The following is a 17,642-nucleotide window of genomic DNA, read 5'->3' as shown; positions in this document are numbered from 1 at the left end:
TTATCTAACTGCACTGGCTAAGATTTCCAGAGTGGAAAGTGGTGACATAACAGTAAGTATCTAGAATGCACTGACATTCTACATAAAGCCTGTAGATACTGGACACGAACAAAAATTCTGGCTGCTGAAATCAGAACATCTAAGTATGAACACAGCCTCTTCTTACTTAGATTGGGCAACCAAAACAAAATACCATACACCAGGTGACCCAAACAACACAGATTTATTTTCTCACAGTTCTGAAAGCTAGAAGTCCAAGATCATGATGCAAGTATGGCTGGGTTCTCATGAGGGCCCTCTTCCCAGCTGGCAGATGGCTGCCTTGTCCCTGTGTCCACACACGGTGGAAAGAGAACAATTTTTCCTTCTCTTTTTATTAGGCCACTAACACCACTACAAAGGTTCCACCCTGAAGACCCCATCTAGAGCCCTGCATGGTGGCTCATGCCTGTAATCCCAGCATTCTGGGAGGCTGAGGTGAGTGGATCACTTGAGCTCATGAATTCAAGATCAGCCTGGGCAAGAGTGAGACCCTGTCTCTAAAAACTAGCCTGGTAATGTGGCAAATACCTGTAGTCACAGCTACCTGGGAGGCTGAGGCAAGAGAATTGCTTTGCTTGAGCCCAGAGTTTGAGGTTACTGTGAGCTATGGTGCCACAGGCACTCTACTGGGAGCAACAGAATGAGACTCTGTCTTAAAAAAAAAAAAAAAAGACCGAATCTAGTTTTAATTACCTTCCAAAGACTTCATCTCCAAACACTGTCACATCTTGGGTTAATACTTCAGTACATGAGTTTAGGAGGCAACTAAAACATTCAGTCCCTAATATCTTCTTTCAGAAAAACCATGATGAACCTAGAGCAATATTTAATGTAGGTATATATAAAGCAGAGTTTAGTCATCTATCAGAATGCTCAAAGTAATTCAACCCCTACCCATACTTACAAAATTTGGAGACAAGTTATGTTTATAAAGTTGAAGAGTGGAATGAAGCAGATTGGAAACAAGACTTGAAACCAATACTTCCTTTCCCAATTTATTATCCGTTACTCGTCTCTGGCTACTGGCCATGTGAACAGTCCATTTATCCATATCAGCTATAATACAAACAGCTTCTGCTATTGGTTCATCCAACACAGGATGCTAGAAAGAAGAGAAGAATTTATTTCATGATAAGCAAACAACGTTTTCAAGAATAATGCTAATTTGAAAATGAATAGATATTAAACAACAACAACAAAAACATTAAATTTCAAAAGCTACTGCAGGAAAAATCCCTGATCAAAGAGAATGAACAGTTACTTAAGCAAATACTATGAAACATCCTATAGAATCATAAGATACTTTGTAATTACCAGGACTTTGTATTCTTTAATACATTAAGTGCTAGGCTTATCTTCTAAAATATTATAAGAAAATATTTTTTACCTTGAAAGACATAAGTATTTTAAAATAGGACAGGAATTATTCACATGAAGAAGCCAATGTTAAGATTCTATGCTACCTATCCCAATATGCTAAATGTTAGGCATTAATATAGTAGCTATCCCCTTGAGGTTATAAAGTAAATTGCTGTATATGTGCACTAGTTTTTTTTTTTTTTTCCTTCTTTCTTATTTTTGAGATAGGGTTTTCCTCTGTTGCATAGGCCAGAATACAGTGATGTGATCATACTCACTGCAACCTCCAACTCCTGGGTTTGAGCAATCCACCTGTCTTACCTCCCAAGTAGCTAAAACTACAGATGTGTGCTACCACATATCGCTAATTTTTTATTTTTTTACTTGGTAGATGGTAAGGGTTCTGCTAAGTTGCCCACACTGGTTTTTTTTTTTTTTATTATTTTACCAAGATGTATACCTGCAGTATGAATATAGCATTAAAAGGGAGACAAATCAACATGTAATTGTTAAATGAAAAAAGGTCACCATATACAAAGGCACATGTTATGTTCCTAAAAATAGAGATCTACAGCTAAGTGAAAATACTAAGAAACAAAAACCTTCTTAACTAAGAAGATCTCTGTGAGGAAAGAGGAATAATACTAAAAATATAAAGGAGTTCTACTTCTTACTCTGTGTATCTTTATATTCTTTGAATTTTTATCACAAGCATTTACCTAAATCATATTCTTATAATTAAAAAAATTAAGATACACTGAAAAATAATATTTTAATTCTCATAGATACACAGTGATGAAAGGGCTTACAAGGGCTTTAGCTGTCCTTGGCACATGTTTAACACACAAAGATCAAAAATGGACAGAGCACAACTATTCAGAAACAGACATTGGACCTACAATGTTCAGTACTTCAACATCTTTTTATTTTTTATATTTGGAAAGATAAGGATTTATTTACCATCAGCCAAATGGAATAGCAGCAAAAAGACTGAAATTAAAACTATAGTTTGAAATACTCAGATCCAATGGCCCTCCTTTAACTTTTATTGTTACTACAATTCAGATAAGGTACTACAATAAAAATGTAACTTTGCTCCTGGATAAATCCAGTTTTGGCATCCTCAAAAGATATTCCTTTGCCCATTAATGAAGAACCAGTCAAAATAAGCTATTTCTTTGGTGTCTTTCTTGGAAAAAGACAGAGACCACACTCTTTTCTGAGGGAGATCAAAACAAATACACCTACTCTCAAAAAATAAAAATAAAAAGACATATAACAGATGAAGCAGGAACCAAGTGCTAGGAAGGAGAGGAAGGTAATTGTGGGAATTGTGTGACAGGGAGTCTCACTGTGGACAGGAAATAGGAATATGACATTTAGGTACAGATAAGATTCCTGGTGAAAACAGGAGAGAAATAATGAACAACTTCTGTAAGAGGAAGCATGATGAAAAAGCTCAGAGATAGTAGTAGATAGACATAGCTAAATTTGTAAGAAAAGATATTGAGAAAAAGGAAGAGAATGGCAAGATGAAGCCCAAAAAGATACATTGTAAAGATTTTATATAGAGCCTTGAACTTTGTATTTGTTTTTTATAAAATGGCACTCAAATATTTCTTATTCATTCCTGGCTAAAATAACACATTTTCTTTTTTTGAGACAGAGTCTTTCTCTGTCACCTTAGATAGAGTGGGACATCATAGCACACAGCAAACTTAAACTCTTGCATTTAAGGGATCCTCAGTTTTTCTATTTTTAGTAGAGATGAGGTCCTATCTTACCTAGGCTGGTCTCAAGCTCCTGTGCTCAAGCAACGTGCCTTGGCCTCCCAGGGTGCTAGTGTTATAGGTGTAAGCCACTGTGCCCGGCCAAAATAACACTGTTTTATTTATCAACTTAATTATGAACACATTGTAATTTTGACAACAGTATATACATCTATCATATTGTGACATATATAGTTGACTGATATTAAACAATACAGGTTTGAAATGCTAAGGTACATATGCACTTGTATGTTTTTCAGTAAATATATTGGGAATTATTTTTAGATTTATGAGAGTTTGAGACACTCACAAATGAACCATATAACTTACAAAAAATTGAAAAAATAAGAAAAAACAGGTATGACAAAATGTATAAAACATATTAGATGGCAGGTATGGTGGCACATGCCTATAATCCTGGCCATTTGGGAGGTTGAGGTGAGAGGATCACTTGAGCCCAAGTGTTAAAGAGACCAGCCCGAGCAACAGTGAGACTCTGTCTAAAAAAACCCAAAATGTAGATACTAGATCATCATTTATTACTGTAAAATAAAAATCAGCTTATAAAAAGTTAAATACATTGTTACTTATTTAAACACTTATAGACCATACACATGGCATAATCTGTAGCTGAGGGAAATGGAAATAAATGTAAAGATGCAGTATTAAGTCATAACTAAATAAAACTTTTTTTCCAAAGGCAAGCATAAAGTTCTGTTGTTTTTTTGTTTGTTTGTTTTGTTTTTTGTTGAGACAGAGTCCCACCCTATGCCCTGAGCAGAGTGCAATGGCACATAGCTCACCGCAACCTCAGACTTGGGCTGTGGGCATCCCGCTGCCTGAGTCTCCAGAAGCCTCTGGGATGACAGGGCTTGCTGAGGCACCCAGCTGGGTTTTTCATTTTCTGTTTGTTTTGTTTTTTCTCTTCAGACAGAGTCTCAAGCTATCACTGTGGGTAGAGTGCTATCGCATCATAGCTCACAGCAACCTTCAACTCGGGCTCAAGCAATCCTCTTGCCTCAGTATTTCTATTTTTAGTAGAGACGAGTGTCTTGCTTTTTGCTCAGGCTGGTATCAAACCTATAAACTCAAGTTATCCACCCACCTAGGGCTCCCAGAGTGCTAGGTTTAAAGGCGTGAGCCACCACACCCTGCCTGGGTTTTTCATTTTCTTAATGAGTCGGGGTCTCACTCTTATTCAGACAAATCTGGAACTCCTGAGCTCAAGCAATTCTCCCACCTCAGCCTCCCACAGTGCCAGGATTATAGGAGTGAGCCACCGCACCTGGCACAAGCATGAAGTTTTTTGAGGATGAGAAAGATAGGTTTACAGAGCAAGAGCAATATACATTCACAATAGACAGTGACTGGCCACCTTTTTAACAACAAAAAAATAGCCAAAACTGAATACAATTAACTGTACTACAATACTATCCTGTAGTAGTAACTTCACAGCCACTGCATGTTGCTACTGCTCATGAGTTCAAGTGTTTTTTGTTTGTTTATTGAGACAGAATCTTTGCCCACCTTGGTAGAGTACATAGTTCACAGCATCCTCAAACTCTTAGGTTCAAGCAATTCTTTTGCCTCAGCCTCCCAAGTAGCTAGAACTACAGGTACCTACCATGAGGCCCGGCTATTTTTAAGAGATGGGGGTCTCACTCAGGCTCAGCCTGGTCTCTAACTTTTAAGCTTAGGCAATCTACCTGCCTCAGCCTCCCAGAGTATTAGGATTACAGGGGTGAGCCATGGCTCCCAGCCCAACCTCAAGTATTGATGGGAGTATGCACTTAAAATGTCATATGACACTAATGATCTCTGCATGAACAGTTCCCTTTTTTAGTAAATTGTATATAGCCTAAAAAGCAATCTCTCGAGTTTCTTGCATATCTTTTATTATGTTTAGGGTAATGCTACAAAACACAAGTAACATCACAGGATCCATAAGAGGGGCTGCTAATGATGCTGGAAGTACTCACAAGAAGCAGAGATAAGTCATGACATTATAAGAAAAAGGTGAATTGCTTGATATGTACTGTGGATTTAAGCCTGCAGCACAGATTTGCTATAATTTCTTACGATATAATAAAATACCAAACTTTATTACTTTAGGTAACTTTCTGTAGACACAAAATGTTCAAAACTTTTTGGTTAACAATTAAGTGACTGCTGGCTCACTCAGCCACATTTTCCCATCCATAATTTCCCAGTTGGCTTTCTCTAATCCTTTTAAATATTTTTTAATTGAAGGGCAAATTTTCTTATTTAAAAAAAATTTATTAAAGCAATGCGTGCAATTGAAAGGAAAAATAGAAGACTCAACAAAACAGTAACTGGAGACTTCAACACTCCACTCTCAAAAACTAAGAGAACCAAAAGAAAAATCAACAAGGATATAAAAGCCTTGAAAAGACTGTTAACAACATGACCTGATATTTATAGAACAATTCTTCTTCAACAATAGACTAAATATTCTTTTCAAATGCACATGAACATTCTCCAGGACAGACCATATACTAAGACATAAAATAAGCCTCAATAAATTTCAAAGAACTGAAATGATACAAAATATGTTCTCCAACCATAATAGGACTAAATTAAAACTCAGCAAAAAATCTGAGAATTCTAGAGATATTTACAGATTAAACAGCCCACTTCTAAATAAGCCATGGGTCAAAGAAATTATGAGCAAAATTAAAATATATTTTTAGATGACTGAAAATGAAAACACAACAGATCAAAATTTATAAGCTTTGGCTGGGCATGATGGCTCACCCCTATAATCCTAGCACTCTGGGAGGCAGAGGCCAATGGCTGTGTTTCAGTAAAACTTAACCTACAAAAAGCAGGACCTTCTGACACATTGGCCATAGCTTGCTAATCTTTGAAGCCTACGGGAAAAAATACTATTTAAGCCAAGCCATGACTGAACTCCTTGAAGAAGCCCCCATCTTTTGGGGAAAACAAACAAACAAAAAAGACAAATTACAAAATTCAGGAATAAAAAAGGGTACATCATTAGCAACCTTATAGAAAGTAAAAGGATTATAAATCTATACTATAAAAACTTAATTCTAATAAATTAGAACATTTAAATAAAATTGATGAAAAGTACCAATCCTCTAGAAACTCTTCCAAATAATAGAGGAATATTATCCAACTCATTCCAAGAGGCCAGTTTTATCCACGTATCAAATTTAGACAAAGACATTAAAAGAAAACTACAGACCAATATCCCTCATGAATACAGACCTGAAAATCCACAACAAAATATTCTATCAGTATCTCAAATCCAGCAACATGTAAAAAACTATGACTAAGAGGGATTGTTTCCTAGGAGTATGAAGTTTGGTTTAACATCTAAAAGTTAATCAATACAATTCATGACATCAACAGTTAGAAGAAAAACCACATAATCATCTTAATAGATACACAGCAAAAGCATCTAACAAAATTCCAAATGCATTTATGATTTAAGGATAGAGAGAAAACCTCTGAAGACCAGGAAGTCTCTAACTGATAAAGGATATCTACAAGAAAGAAATCTACAACTAATATACTTCATAAGGAAAGAGTAAATGTTTTCCACCAAGATCAGGAAGAAGACAATGATGTCCATTGTCACCACTTCCACGCAACACTGTTATAGCTAGTATAACCAGGAGGGGGTAAGAAGTGGAAGAAAGGCATCCACCAGACTAGAAAGGAATATCAAACTGTTCACTGATAACATGAGCCTGGGTATAGAATATCCTAAGAAATCTATTTTTAAAATCCTAATAGAATTAATAAGAGATCAGAAAGGACACAGTATCAATACACAAAATGAACAGTACCTCTATACATATGAAAAGGAATTAAGAAAATAAGTCCAGTTACTATTAAGCATTTTAAATTTTTGATACTAAAAATAATCTAGTTGATGGACATCCAGGAATACACAAAGTATTTTCTGTATTTCAGATTTCTACTTGGATTGACTCCCTCAAACTTATTTGCTTTCACAGTGATAGGTTAAAAGATGCAGGCGTTGTATATAAAGTGATGGTTTTAGAAAACAGTGAGTAAAATGACTGTGTTATACAGTAAAGTGTGCCCAGAAGCAGAAGGCAATTCTGGCTTCTGTTGGTTAAGAGTTCATTTTAAATAAATTCAACAATAATAACGGTCACTTACCTGCACAGCATGAGACAAATCTGACACTAGACACTGACGAAGCCTCTCATCACTCCCAATTCCTTGAAGAACAAAGTCAGGCACATAAGATGAGCAGTAGCCACCCAGCAAGGACCTCCCAAAGTTGGCAATGTTGGGCTGAACAGCACTCACTTCAATTAACTTTGATCTATAACAGAAATCCCCCCCAAAAGAACATATAATTAGTAATAAACATATTTAACCAGCAAAAATATTGTGAACTCTATACTAGTCCATATTTCCAATACCATTATTTTCTGCAAAACATACTCAGATTAAAAGTATCCTTAAATAAAAACTGGCTCAAGTGCCTGATCAGACCACAGAATACTCCTTCTCCACAGAGGGTCTGATGAAGAACTCTGTAATGAAGTGTGAATCAATCTTCTATAATAGACTTTAGGAGAGCTGTTCCACATGGTGTTTGTTAATACATTCTGAACACAATCAGATTATTAAAACCATCATCTAAAACAAAGTAGCTATATACCTCCCAAGTCCGAAGCTGGGTATATAACATTTCTCAAGCACAGAATCTTCTCCATAACTACTTGACCCAGTGTATACATTCCCTATTTTCCTTTTAGTCTTGGCCAAATCTATTTCTAACAGTAGTTTGCTAACTTCTCAGTGTTTATCCTTCCCTAACTGCCAGGTTCAGCATAGGTCCTTTTTGGAGATATAATTCACTCCTTAAAAACTCCTAAGCAGTCAAGAAATCTTTAATGTATCAACCTTTAACTTTTCTCTGATGCCTTCACAAAACTTTTCCAAAGTGTGTGGCTTAGCCTTTAATCCTTCCTATGAGTAAGAGCACATGAAAAAAAAAAAAAAAAAAAGAATTTATCCTAAAGATCTCTTCTTTTATGTTAGCTACTACCAACTTTCCGAGACCAGACAAGCAAAAAAATGGTGCATATTTGTAAATGGCCTATTACAGATTAAAACGTCTTACTTACCCAGGGAAAGGTATCTCATCCTCTTCTGCCCAGTCTTCCTGCTCTCCTCCATAGTAACTGCTGACTTGTCTAGTCATATCATGACCTGTATCTTCACTTTCACTATCCCCAAGGGCACTATCTGAACTTTCATTTCTTGGAATGTCCCATTCAGTTCCTACAGCAATTTTTTTCTCTGAACTCTCTTTATCCCCATGGGGGACAAGAACAGAGAGTGTATCTCTTTGGTCCTGCTGAGGAAAGCAGGTTTTACATGAATCTTGGTGAACTGTTTCTATACATTTAAGAAATTCATTGTTCTGTTTGTTATGTTTTGTACACAATCTTCTTGACAACTCTAACATACAGCAGTGTTCTTTACTGTCTGTACTTGTTTTAGCTGGAACATCATCAATAGTCCTAGTTTCAATTGAATCATCATTAAAATATTCATCAAATAAGCTCATGTTTTCTGGGTCTGAATGATTCCAACAGGGACGTTCACAGGGCTCTCCAGAAACCATGTTCTGCTGTATATCAGACTCTCTAGATTGGTCCATAGTAGTTTGTTTAATTTCTTGATGCTGATCAAGAGCCCCTCTTTCTTCTTTCAACGGTTTAGTGTGATGCCTAGTGATCTGATCCACCACTGCCTGACTCCGTAGTTCAGTGTCTGAATCAGGTGACATAGAATCCCCAATCAGGAAAGTAACCTTTGTTTGTGTTGCCTCACAAGAAAATGCAGCAGGCACAAGCTTATCTGGAGGTTTTTTTTCCACAACCACTCCTGTGGATCTCATCACTTTGCTTGTGTGATTATCTGAATCCAGCACTTCCTTATTCTGCCGTGTTTCCTCTGTTGGCTCTAAGCCTGACTCTGACAATGCACATTTGTCCACTGCAGCAGATCCTGTGCAAACAACTGTCTCTAACTTGGTGTCAAGGCAAGTTCTTAATTTATCTCTGTACTGTTGACCATCAACAGCATTTTCTTCTTGGCAGTCGGAAGGAGAAATTATTCGGCACTCATCTGAAATTTCCAGCAGCTCCTTAGAGTTGTTTTGAGTATCTTCTCTCTCTTGTTGTGAAATATTTTCTGTATTTTGCCCAAGGAATGGATGACTGCAATATTTACAGTTACAATTAGGAGTTCTTATTTCTTCTGATTCTTTAAACAGCAAACTGCTTTTGTTTCTATGCATTGTGACAAGCACATACTCAGATTCTTCTATTTCGCCTTTCTCTAAAGTGGTAGTAATTACTGTGCCTGGCATAACAATGGCTTCATCCTCTCCATTTTCTAAAAGATGGGTTTCTTGAAGTTCAGAGCATCTTATGAAATAAGTCAGAAAATAAAGCAGCCTCTGGACCATGTCTTGTCGTTTGCCAACTACCACAGTCCTCGCTAATCGTACAGGAGAACCGATAGCACCATACAAGTCTCCTACAATGAAAAAAATCAGTTAATGGTCATATCATCATCTCACCAGACAAGCAGAGTGTTTTTAATGATCAGAAACCTACTCTTACTGTATGAGGGGTAGGTCAGGTTTTATTCTTAGTTCTTTAACAGATGAATGGCTATTTCGGAAAAGTAGGAGGAGATGAATGGTCTTAATCAGAGTGAAAGATTAATAAAGAGGTTTTCTCCTTAAACTATCACCTTAAACAGCTCTGAGGTTCTGAAATATCAAGCAAAGAGTCAGTTCTGAGAGTCACATATCCTAAGAGTATTTGGTAATTAGAGGAAATTTGGGGATTAGGTCCCCCACAGAGCACTTTTACAAGAGAGAAATATTCCTAAACTACTATGTACACAAGGATTCTACAACTATGTACAATGCAGAAAAGAGAAAGGACAGTTACCTCCTGACTTAGAAAAAAAGGCACAATGGAGCAGAGCTGGAACAGTCATACCACACACTTAACTATCCTTGATTTAAATTGTATCAGTGAGCTCTGTTACTGCCCTAGTCAGGACCTCACAACACCAAATTCAATGTTTTTAAAAGCCTATCTTCCTTCCATTCCCAGAATTTTGGATAGTCAGGACAGCCCAGAAGGGGAAGGAAGAGACAGATTCATCCTTACTAAAAAAAATAAAGGCTAACAAATTCAGTGGTCCATTTTCACTTTTGTATCCACCCTAGACATAAACAGATATTATATTAAGGTGGGGGAGGAAACCTAGGAGCTATCAATGCCATTTCTATAATTTTCTATAGCTCAAATTAAAACAATAATTTGAATGCCAAAATGTCAACTTAAAAATGGAGAATACAAAGCCATTAATTTAAATTTAATTCCTTTTTTTTTTTTTTAAACAGAGTCTCATTTTGTCACCATTGATAGAGTGCCAAGGAATCATAGCTCACAGAAACCTCAAACTCTTGGGTTCAGGTGATTCTATTATCTCAGCCTCCCATAGTTGGACTATATGCAACCGACCACAACACATGGCTATTTTTTTGAGATGGGGTCTCACACTTGCTCATGCTGGTCTTGAACCCATGAGCTGAGGCAATCTACCCACCTTGGTCTCCCAGAGTACTAGGATTTCATACTTGAGCCACCACACCCGGCCTAAATTTAATTCAAATTTTGTTAAGTTATGAGTAAACATATTAAAAAACTTCTATGTTTATTTTAATAATCCCCCATACTCTTTCAGGGAACAAACATAAACAGGACTCAAATAAATGTATGCTATGGGTAGTAACCTAATCCCCAAATTCCCACTAATTACTAAATACATTGAAACCGCTTTAGTATAGCAACTGAGTCTTTTGTGCCTGGTCCCACTTTACTGTTCTAGCTTTATCTTCTTATATTTAGCCTTCTCTTTATCTTTATCTAGCCAAAGCCTCACTTACACTGGACTGTTTAAACTGTACCACTGAACACCAATACTCTTGGCTCTCCTATGTAGTATCCCTTCCCTCTGTATCTCTGCAAGCCCAAAGATTTCATTTAAGCATTCTTACTTGGGCAAAAATAAGCTCTCCTTATTGAAATCCCACTGAACTTTTTAATTCTCTTACAGTTCTTTGAATTATTTTTATTAACTTTATATGTATCACCTATAGTAATAGGCTTAGGCAACTTCTTGAGAGCAGGGATAAAATCATTCATCTTTATATCCTCTGTGTTCTTAGCATAGAGTTTTAGATGTTACACACTCAACAAATGGTTACAGAATTAAAATGTACAGATTTGAAATGTCCTAATTAAAAAATACTGTTGAATTACTTTATTTAATAAAAAGGTTAATGTCCATGTAATATAATATAATAATTCTGAGCATTAAATAGGAATAAACTATTAATATTAATTAGGTAAATTTCAATTATGTGGAATGGAAGAACTCATACCAAAAGCAGTATGTACTGTATGAATCTATTTATAAATAAAACTCTAGAAAATGCAAACTAATCTACCTGGACAGAATGTAGATTAGTGGCTACCAGAGGATGGGGAGAAGCAGAACAGGAAGGTTGCAGAGGAGGGAGGGAACTTTTGAAAATGATGAATAGGTTCATCATCATTATTGTGGTAATGGTTTTAGAGGCATAGTTAATGTCAAAATCCATCAAATTGTGTTTACCATATGTCAACTGTAACTCAATAAAGTGGGAGGGAAGAAAATGAAGGAAGAAGGAAACAGAGAGGGAGGTTGGTTACATTAATAGATAAGCCATATGACAATCTGCCTGGCAAGTTCAATTACTACAGCAACCTAAGGGAAGCTTCAACCAAGTCTTCAAAATGTTCTCATCTTACTCTTTCCCAATCACCTAATAGCAATAGAGTAAGAATAGTAATAATTAGCAGCTACATTTACCAGATACTGTCCTAAACACTTTATACATATTATCTCATTTAATTTTCATAACTTTTTGAAGTATATACTACCTATTACTGTCCCTCCTTATAACTAAGGAAATTGTGATTCAAATGTGCTATGCCTAATTCCATACTGTGTGCTTATTTTAAGCAGCCTACCTGCCTCCTTAATCCCCAAGAACTTATCAGACATCTTCTCTCTTCATTACCAATTTATTAGTGGTGTTAGCACTAAGGGAAACATGTTCCAAAATGAGCCATCAAACAAAGAAAACTAAAACAACAGAAACCTTAGAAAGCTTAGTGAATTGCTTGTCTATTAACCAGATTTATTAACAGGTTGAATTATCCTTTCTAGGTAAAACCCCTAACACAAAGTACAAAAAATATAAAACACCCTGAAGACTCTGAAGTTGCTCATAAATCAGCTATCACCCTGGGTCCTCTTGTTCCATTTGCAGTTCTTCATAAGGAATGACATCAAGCATAAGATGGGGATAGGACAATTTAGCAGACATGAAAGGACAAGTAAAAGAGCAATGCTTCAATATGAAAGATGGGAAAAAAGTATTTTTGTTTTTGCTATAGTTACAGACAGTTACATAAAAGTCTATGTGTAATACAATTTAATACAATTGTAAGGGTTTTCAGACTACATACCCAGTTGTGCCCAAAGTGGGTTATATGGATGAGTCTTCGCCAACATGTCCACACTCTGAGAGGAATGTTTTTCTAAAAATATTTTTATAGGTGGTTGTCCATTTGGCATGACTGTTGGAACCCAGGCAAGATGATTGGTCAGAACTGCAGTAATAAGAGCTGGCAAGAATCTGAAAACAAAATACAACCTATCAGATTCCAACTTGCCTTTATGAAACCTTACATCTAGAGTAGTGACAGTAAACAAGGAGGGTAAATCTGTGTGGCAAGTGGAATTAAAAAGGAGAAGAGAAAACAAAGAACAGATATACAACCCACCAAAATTAAAATGAAAGTTAATTTTTTGGTTGAGGAGAAGTTAAAAAAAATCTTTAAAGAGAACATTCATAAGGAGCTATTTCAGAGTATAATTACAAAACAAAAAAGTCACTTCACTTGAAAAATTATGGATTCTTTTCAGTATTTAAGCTGTACAGTTCACTAATAAATCAACCCAGAAGGTCCTTACATTTCCAAATTACTAAGTAGAAAGATGATGGAAATTATTAAGCAAATTTTGTCTATCATCAAAGAGAATAAAAACTTCTGAATTACTCATTTGGATTCCAAAGACTTAATGAATAGTTAGAAGAAAACAATATAATAAAAATTTTGCATTAAAAATGTATCACTGGAATCCTAGCACTTTCTCATATTATTTTGATTACTAATAAGATGAACTGATTCCAAAGCTAATGGATGATTCTTCTACCTTTGTAATTGAGTTTGATCACAATCTACATATCCAGTTATACTAGATGATAACATGCATATATATACAAACAAACAAACAAAGCAAGCCATACTGATTTCTGGAAGCATTTTCCATTAGAAAAGTGAACTCCTTCATGAAACGATGGCAAAGTTGATTCTTCTCTGGAGTCCCCGACATCATAGTAAGCCAGACAGGTTCTCCAATTCGTGGCATTGTATAAAGATTACAAATAGTTGTTCTAAAAAGAAGATGATACATTACAAATTTGGGGGTTTTTTGGTTTTTTTGAGACAGAGTTTCACTTTGTTGCCCTCAGTAGAGTGCTATGGCATCACAGCAACCTCAAACTCTTGGGCTCAAGCGATTCTTTTGCCTCAGTCTCCCAAGTAGCTGGCACCTGCCACAACACCCAGCTATTTTTTTTAAAGAGGAGTTTCGCTTTAGTTCGGGCTGGTCTCTAACTAGTGAGCTCAGGCAATCCACCCACCGTGGAGGATTACAGGCTTGAGCCAACATACAAGATTTATAGTTCCCAGAGTTGTATGCCTATAAAATTTATGTTGCCAGCTTAAACATTACACCTAGATTATGAAAGCTTTTGAGAAGAGACATGAATCAAGCCCTTCCTTCCTCAGAACCACAGGATATGCTATATACATGAACTTAAAATAGTTAAGATAGTTCTAGTGCTGGCTCTGCTCTCCAGTGACTGTGTACGCTAGAGTAAATTCTTCTATTACTTTAATCATCAGTTCCTCTACCTATAAAATGAAAAGTGATGACTAGATAATTTATAAATCCTCTTTCAGTTCTATTTTCTAAAGTGCAGATGTACTTAAATATGCTGCAATAACTAATACAAAAGGAAAATACTATAAATGGGGTAACAGCTTATCCACCTACCCACTTAAAACAATAGTTTTTCTCCATCATCTTGTTGCATATGCTGAGATGTTAAGTCTTAACCCCTCTTATGCCTCATGTTCCATTATTAGAATGGCAGCGAGGTATGAGTTATTTATATCCTACTGCTCAAGGTCATTACCTAGGTCTGATTTTTCACACATCTGTCTCCTGAGGGTGGTACATGTTATCATGGGGTGCACAGAGTTAGTCACTGCTACAGATACTGATGTTCTGGGAGTGTGTCAAAAAGTCATGCAAGAAATTAAAAAAATTCAACTTTTGGCATAAATCAGTTAAGGAGAATGAGAACATTACATGCATGCTATATTTTATGACTCTCTCAATCCCCTGAATCAATACAAGGGATGATTATTACACATTTGTAATAGTGCTTTCCTGACTGTCTCTTGGAATAATTTAGACAACAGCTCATTCTGTGAGATTTATGCTCTCTTCCTGAAGGCTTCAAAGCATATTTTCAAGATATCATTTCTCTTCCTTCTACATCAGTATCTACTCAACAATCTCCTGTGTATGTTTTTACACTAGACTAAGCAACTCTTGAAAAGTTTGAGACTTAGTAAACTAGTCAATATTGTAGAAACTACACAATGGTACCCTACTTTTTACCTTTTAGAACACTGCTGTCTAGCAGAACTTTTAAAAGTTATAAAAATACACTATATCTATACTGTCCAATATGGTAGCTACTAGCCATATGTAGTTATTGAATATTTGAATGTAACCAGTATGACTGAGAAACTAGATTTTTTTTATCTAATTTAATTTAAATGATATTAAATAGCCACATGTGCCCAATGGCTCAGACTGTATTGGAGAATACTGCTCTAGAAAGTTCTGAGATTTCTACAAATTCAAATACCTACCTCAGCATAATTCTCTAACACCTAGGATCTAAAAAAGAAAAAGAATTCTCTCACCTCTACAAGTTTCATTGAATTGTGAACACACGATATAATAATGGATAGAAGTAACTAATACAAGTCACTTTAATGAGTTCTTTGGAGAAAAATCATTGCTGAGAACTTAAAAAAATAAGTATTTTATACAGAAAATTATGACTAGAATACAAACTAGGGATATATAAAATGCTTATTTTTAAAGCTTATTAAAGATGTCCAGATAGGATGGAAAATTGAACACAAATGTTTATTTCTCTTTAGTTCTGAGGCCTCAGTTGAATACCACTTAAGGTTCTGAAAACAGAAAAACCACTCCAACATACAGAATTGGAGATGAACCATTGGTGAAAATTATGTTATAGGCTCGGCGCCTGTGGCTCAAGTGGCTAAGGCGCCAGCCACATACACCTAAGGTGGCAGGTTCGAATCCCCAGCCCGGGCCCATCAAACAACAATGATGGCTGCAACCAAAAAAATGGCCAGGCGTTGTGGCGGGTGCCTGTAGTCCCAGCTACTTGGGAGGCTGAGGCAGGAGACTCGTTTGAGCCCAGGAGTTGGAGGTTGCTGTGAGCTGTGATACCATTGCACTCTACCCAGGGGGATAGCTTGAGGCTCTGTCTCAAAAAAAAAAAAAAAAGAAAATTATTTCATAGAATTCTGGAAGACAAAACACACGAAGGAATGGCTACTGAACTAGCAGAGTACAGGAAGCTAATAGTTAATAGTCTCACAGAAAGGGACACAGACAAAGAAGAGCTAATTTTCTACACTCAAGCTAGAAGAGGCTCAAGATTCACAAATGCTTGGTAAAGCAGAAATAGGAGTGAAGATCCAGGACTGGAAATTGGGAGACTAATTCAAAGACCACAGATGGGTGTTAACCTCTTACACCTCTATTCCACTTTATCACAGAATGACTTACAGATATGAGAGCAGATGTAGCATTTCAACAGCCCTGAGGAATGACCTCCTCCAAACCCTTCCTAATATTTGTATCTTTCACAGTATATAGATGGATATCAAGCATATCTTGTAATACTAAAATTTTATGGGGGGAATGTCCACATATGCTCTTTCAGGGAATGATAATGAAAAAAGATTTAAAAACACTTCACTTCAGCTGGAGGTCTCCAGTTGGAAGGCTGATTATGCACAGAATTCTTAACCTACAGTTTGGTATCTCATTCTCAACTAAGAGTGGGTAACCCCAGAATACTGATCTTTAGAAAGTCTCCAATGAAAGAGAAAGAGGCATCAACAGAAAGAACACCCATGTACAAAAAAGGACTTCAGAGTAAACAAAAATAAGACACAAAACAGAAGACAACTTTTAAGTAAAACTCTAACGTACATTATTATTTTTTAAGAGACAGAGTTTTACTCTATTGCTCTCAGGAGAGTGCTGTTGCATCACAGCTCACAGCGACTTCCGACTCCTGGACTTAGGCAATTCTCCTACCTCAGCCTTATGAATAGCTGGGACTACAGGGCCCGCCAGAACACCCAGCTATTTTTTTGTTGCAGTTTGGCTGGGGCCAGGTTCGAACCTACCACCCTTGGTAGATGGGGCCGGCGCCCTGCCCACTGAGCCAGAGGGGCCACCCCTAATGTACATTCTTAAAGAATATGGTAAAAGAATCTATTTTTCAAAGAACAAGATTACCTAAAAATGAGAAAGCATAAAAGATTTGCTGAAATGAAAAACACCACAGAAGGGATAGAAAACCAAGTAAGAAAACTGCATTCACTAAAGAAAAGTAAAACATGAAAGAAAAGAAACACATAAGAAAAATCCAGGTGTGCTAATTTCTAGGGGGGGCGGAGGGGGAATTCCTGAAAAAAAACAGAAAATAGTCCAAGAAAGTGGAAAATTTGCCAGGCCTAAAGGACAAGATAATTCTACAACTTTACTGAGAGTATAAAGATCTTAAAAAATTGGTAAATCAAGACTGGCATTAAGCTGGGCATGGTAGCTCATCCCTGTAATCCTAGCACTCTGGGAGGCCAAGGCAGGTGGACTGCCTGAGCTCACTGGTTCGAGACTAGCCTGAGCCAGAAAAAGACCTCATCTCTAAAAAATTAGCTGGGCGCTGTAGGTGGTGCCTGTAAGTCCCAGCTACTCAGGAGGCTAAGGCAAGAAAACTGCTTGAGCCCAGGAGTTTGAGGTTGCTGTGAGCTATGAGGCAAATATCACTCTACCAAGGGCAGCAAAGTGAAACTCTCGTCTCAAAAAAAAAAAAAAAAAAAAAAA

General features: G+C 36.6%; 1 protein-coding gene across 2 annotated transcripts in view; it reads right to left on the bottom strand.

Moving 5' to 3' along the window:
• Positions 1-17,642, bottom strand: part of FNIP1 (folliculin interacting protein 1) — a 65,536-nt gene that overhangs the window by 9,906 nt on the left and 37,988 nt on the right. For both annotated transcript variants that reach the window (XM_023516456.1, XM_012808967.2), the window contains 5 exons: positions 13,654-13,800; positions 12,809-12,978; positions 8,327-9,749; positions 7,347-7,515; positions 947-1,144 (listed from right to left, as the gene is read on the bottom strand). In XM_023516456.1, coding sequence (XP_023372224.1) covers positions 947-1,144; positions 7,347-7,515; positions 8,327-9,749; positions 12,809-12,978; positions 13,654-13,800 — 2,107 coding nt within the window. The remainder of the gene's footprint in view (positions 1-946; positions 1,145-7,346; positions 7,516-8,326; positions 9,750-12,808; positions 12,979-13,653; positions 13,801-17,642) is intronic.

Source organism: Otolemur garnettii, unplaced genomic scaffold (genome assembly GCF_000181295.1).
Source record: "Otolemur garnettii isolate 467f Iridium unplaced genomic scaffold, OtoGar3 scaffold00003, whole genome shotgun sequence".
Classification (NCBI taxonomy): domain Eukaryota; kingdom Metazoa; phylum Chordata; class Mammalia; order Primates; family Galagidae; genus Otolemur; species Otolemur garnettii.
This window is presented reverse-complemented; position numbering and strand designations above follow the sequence as displayed.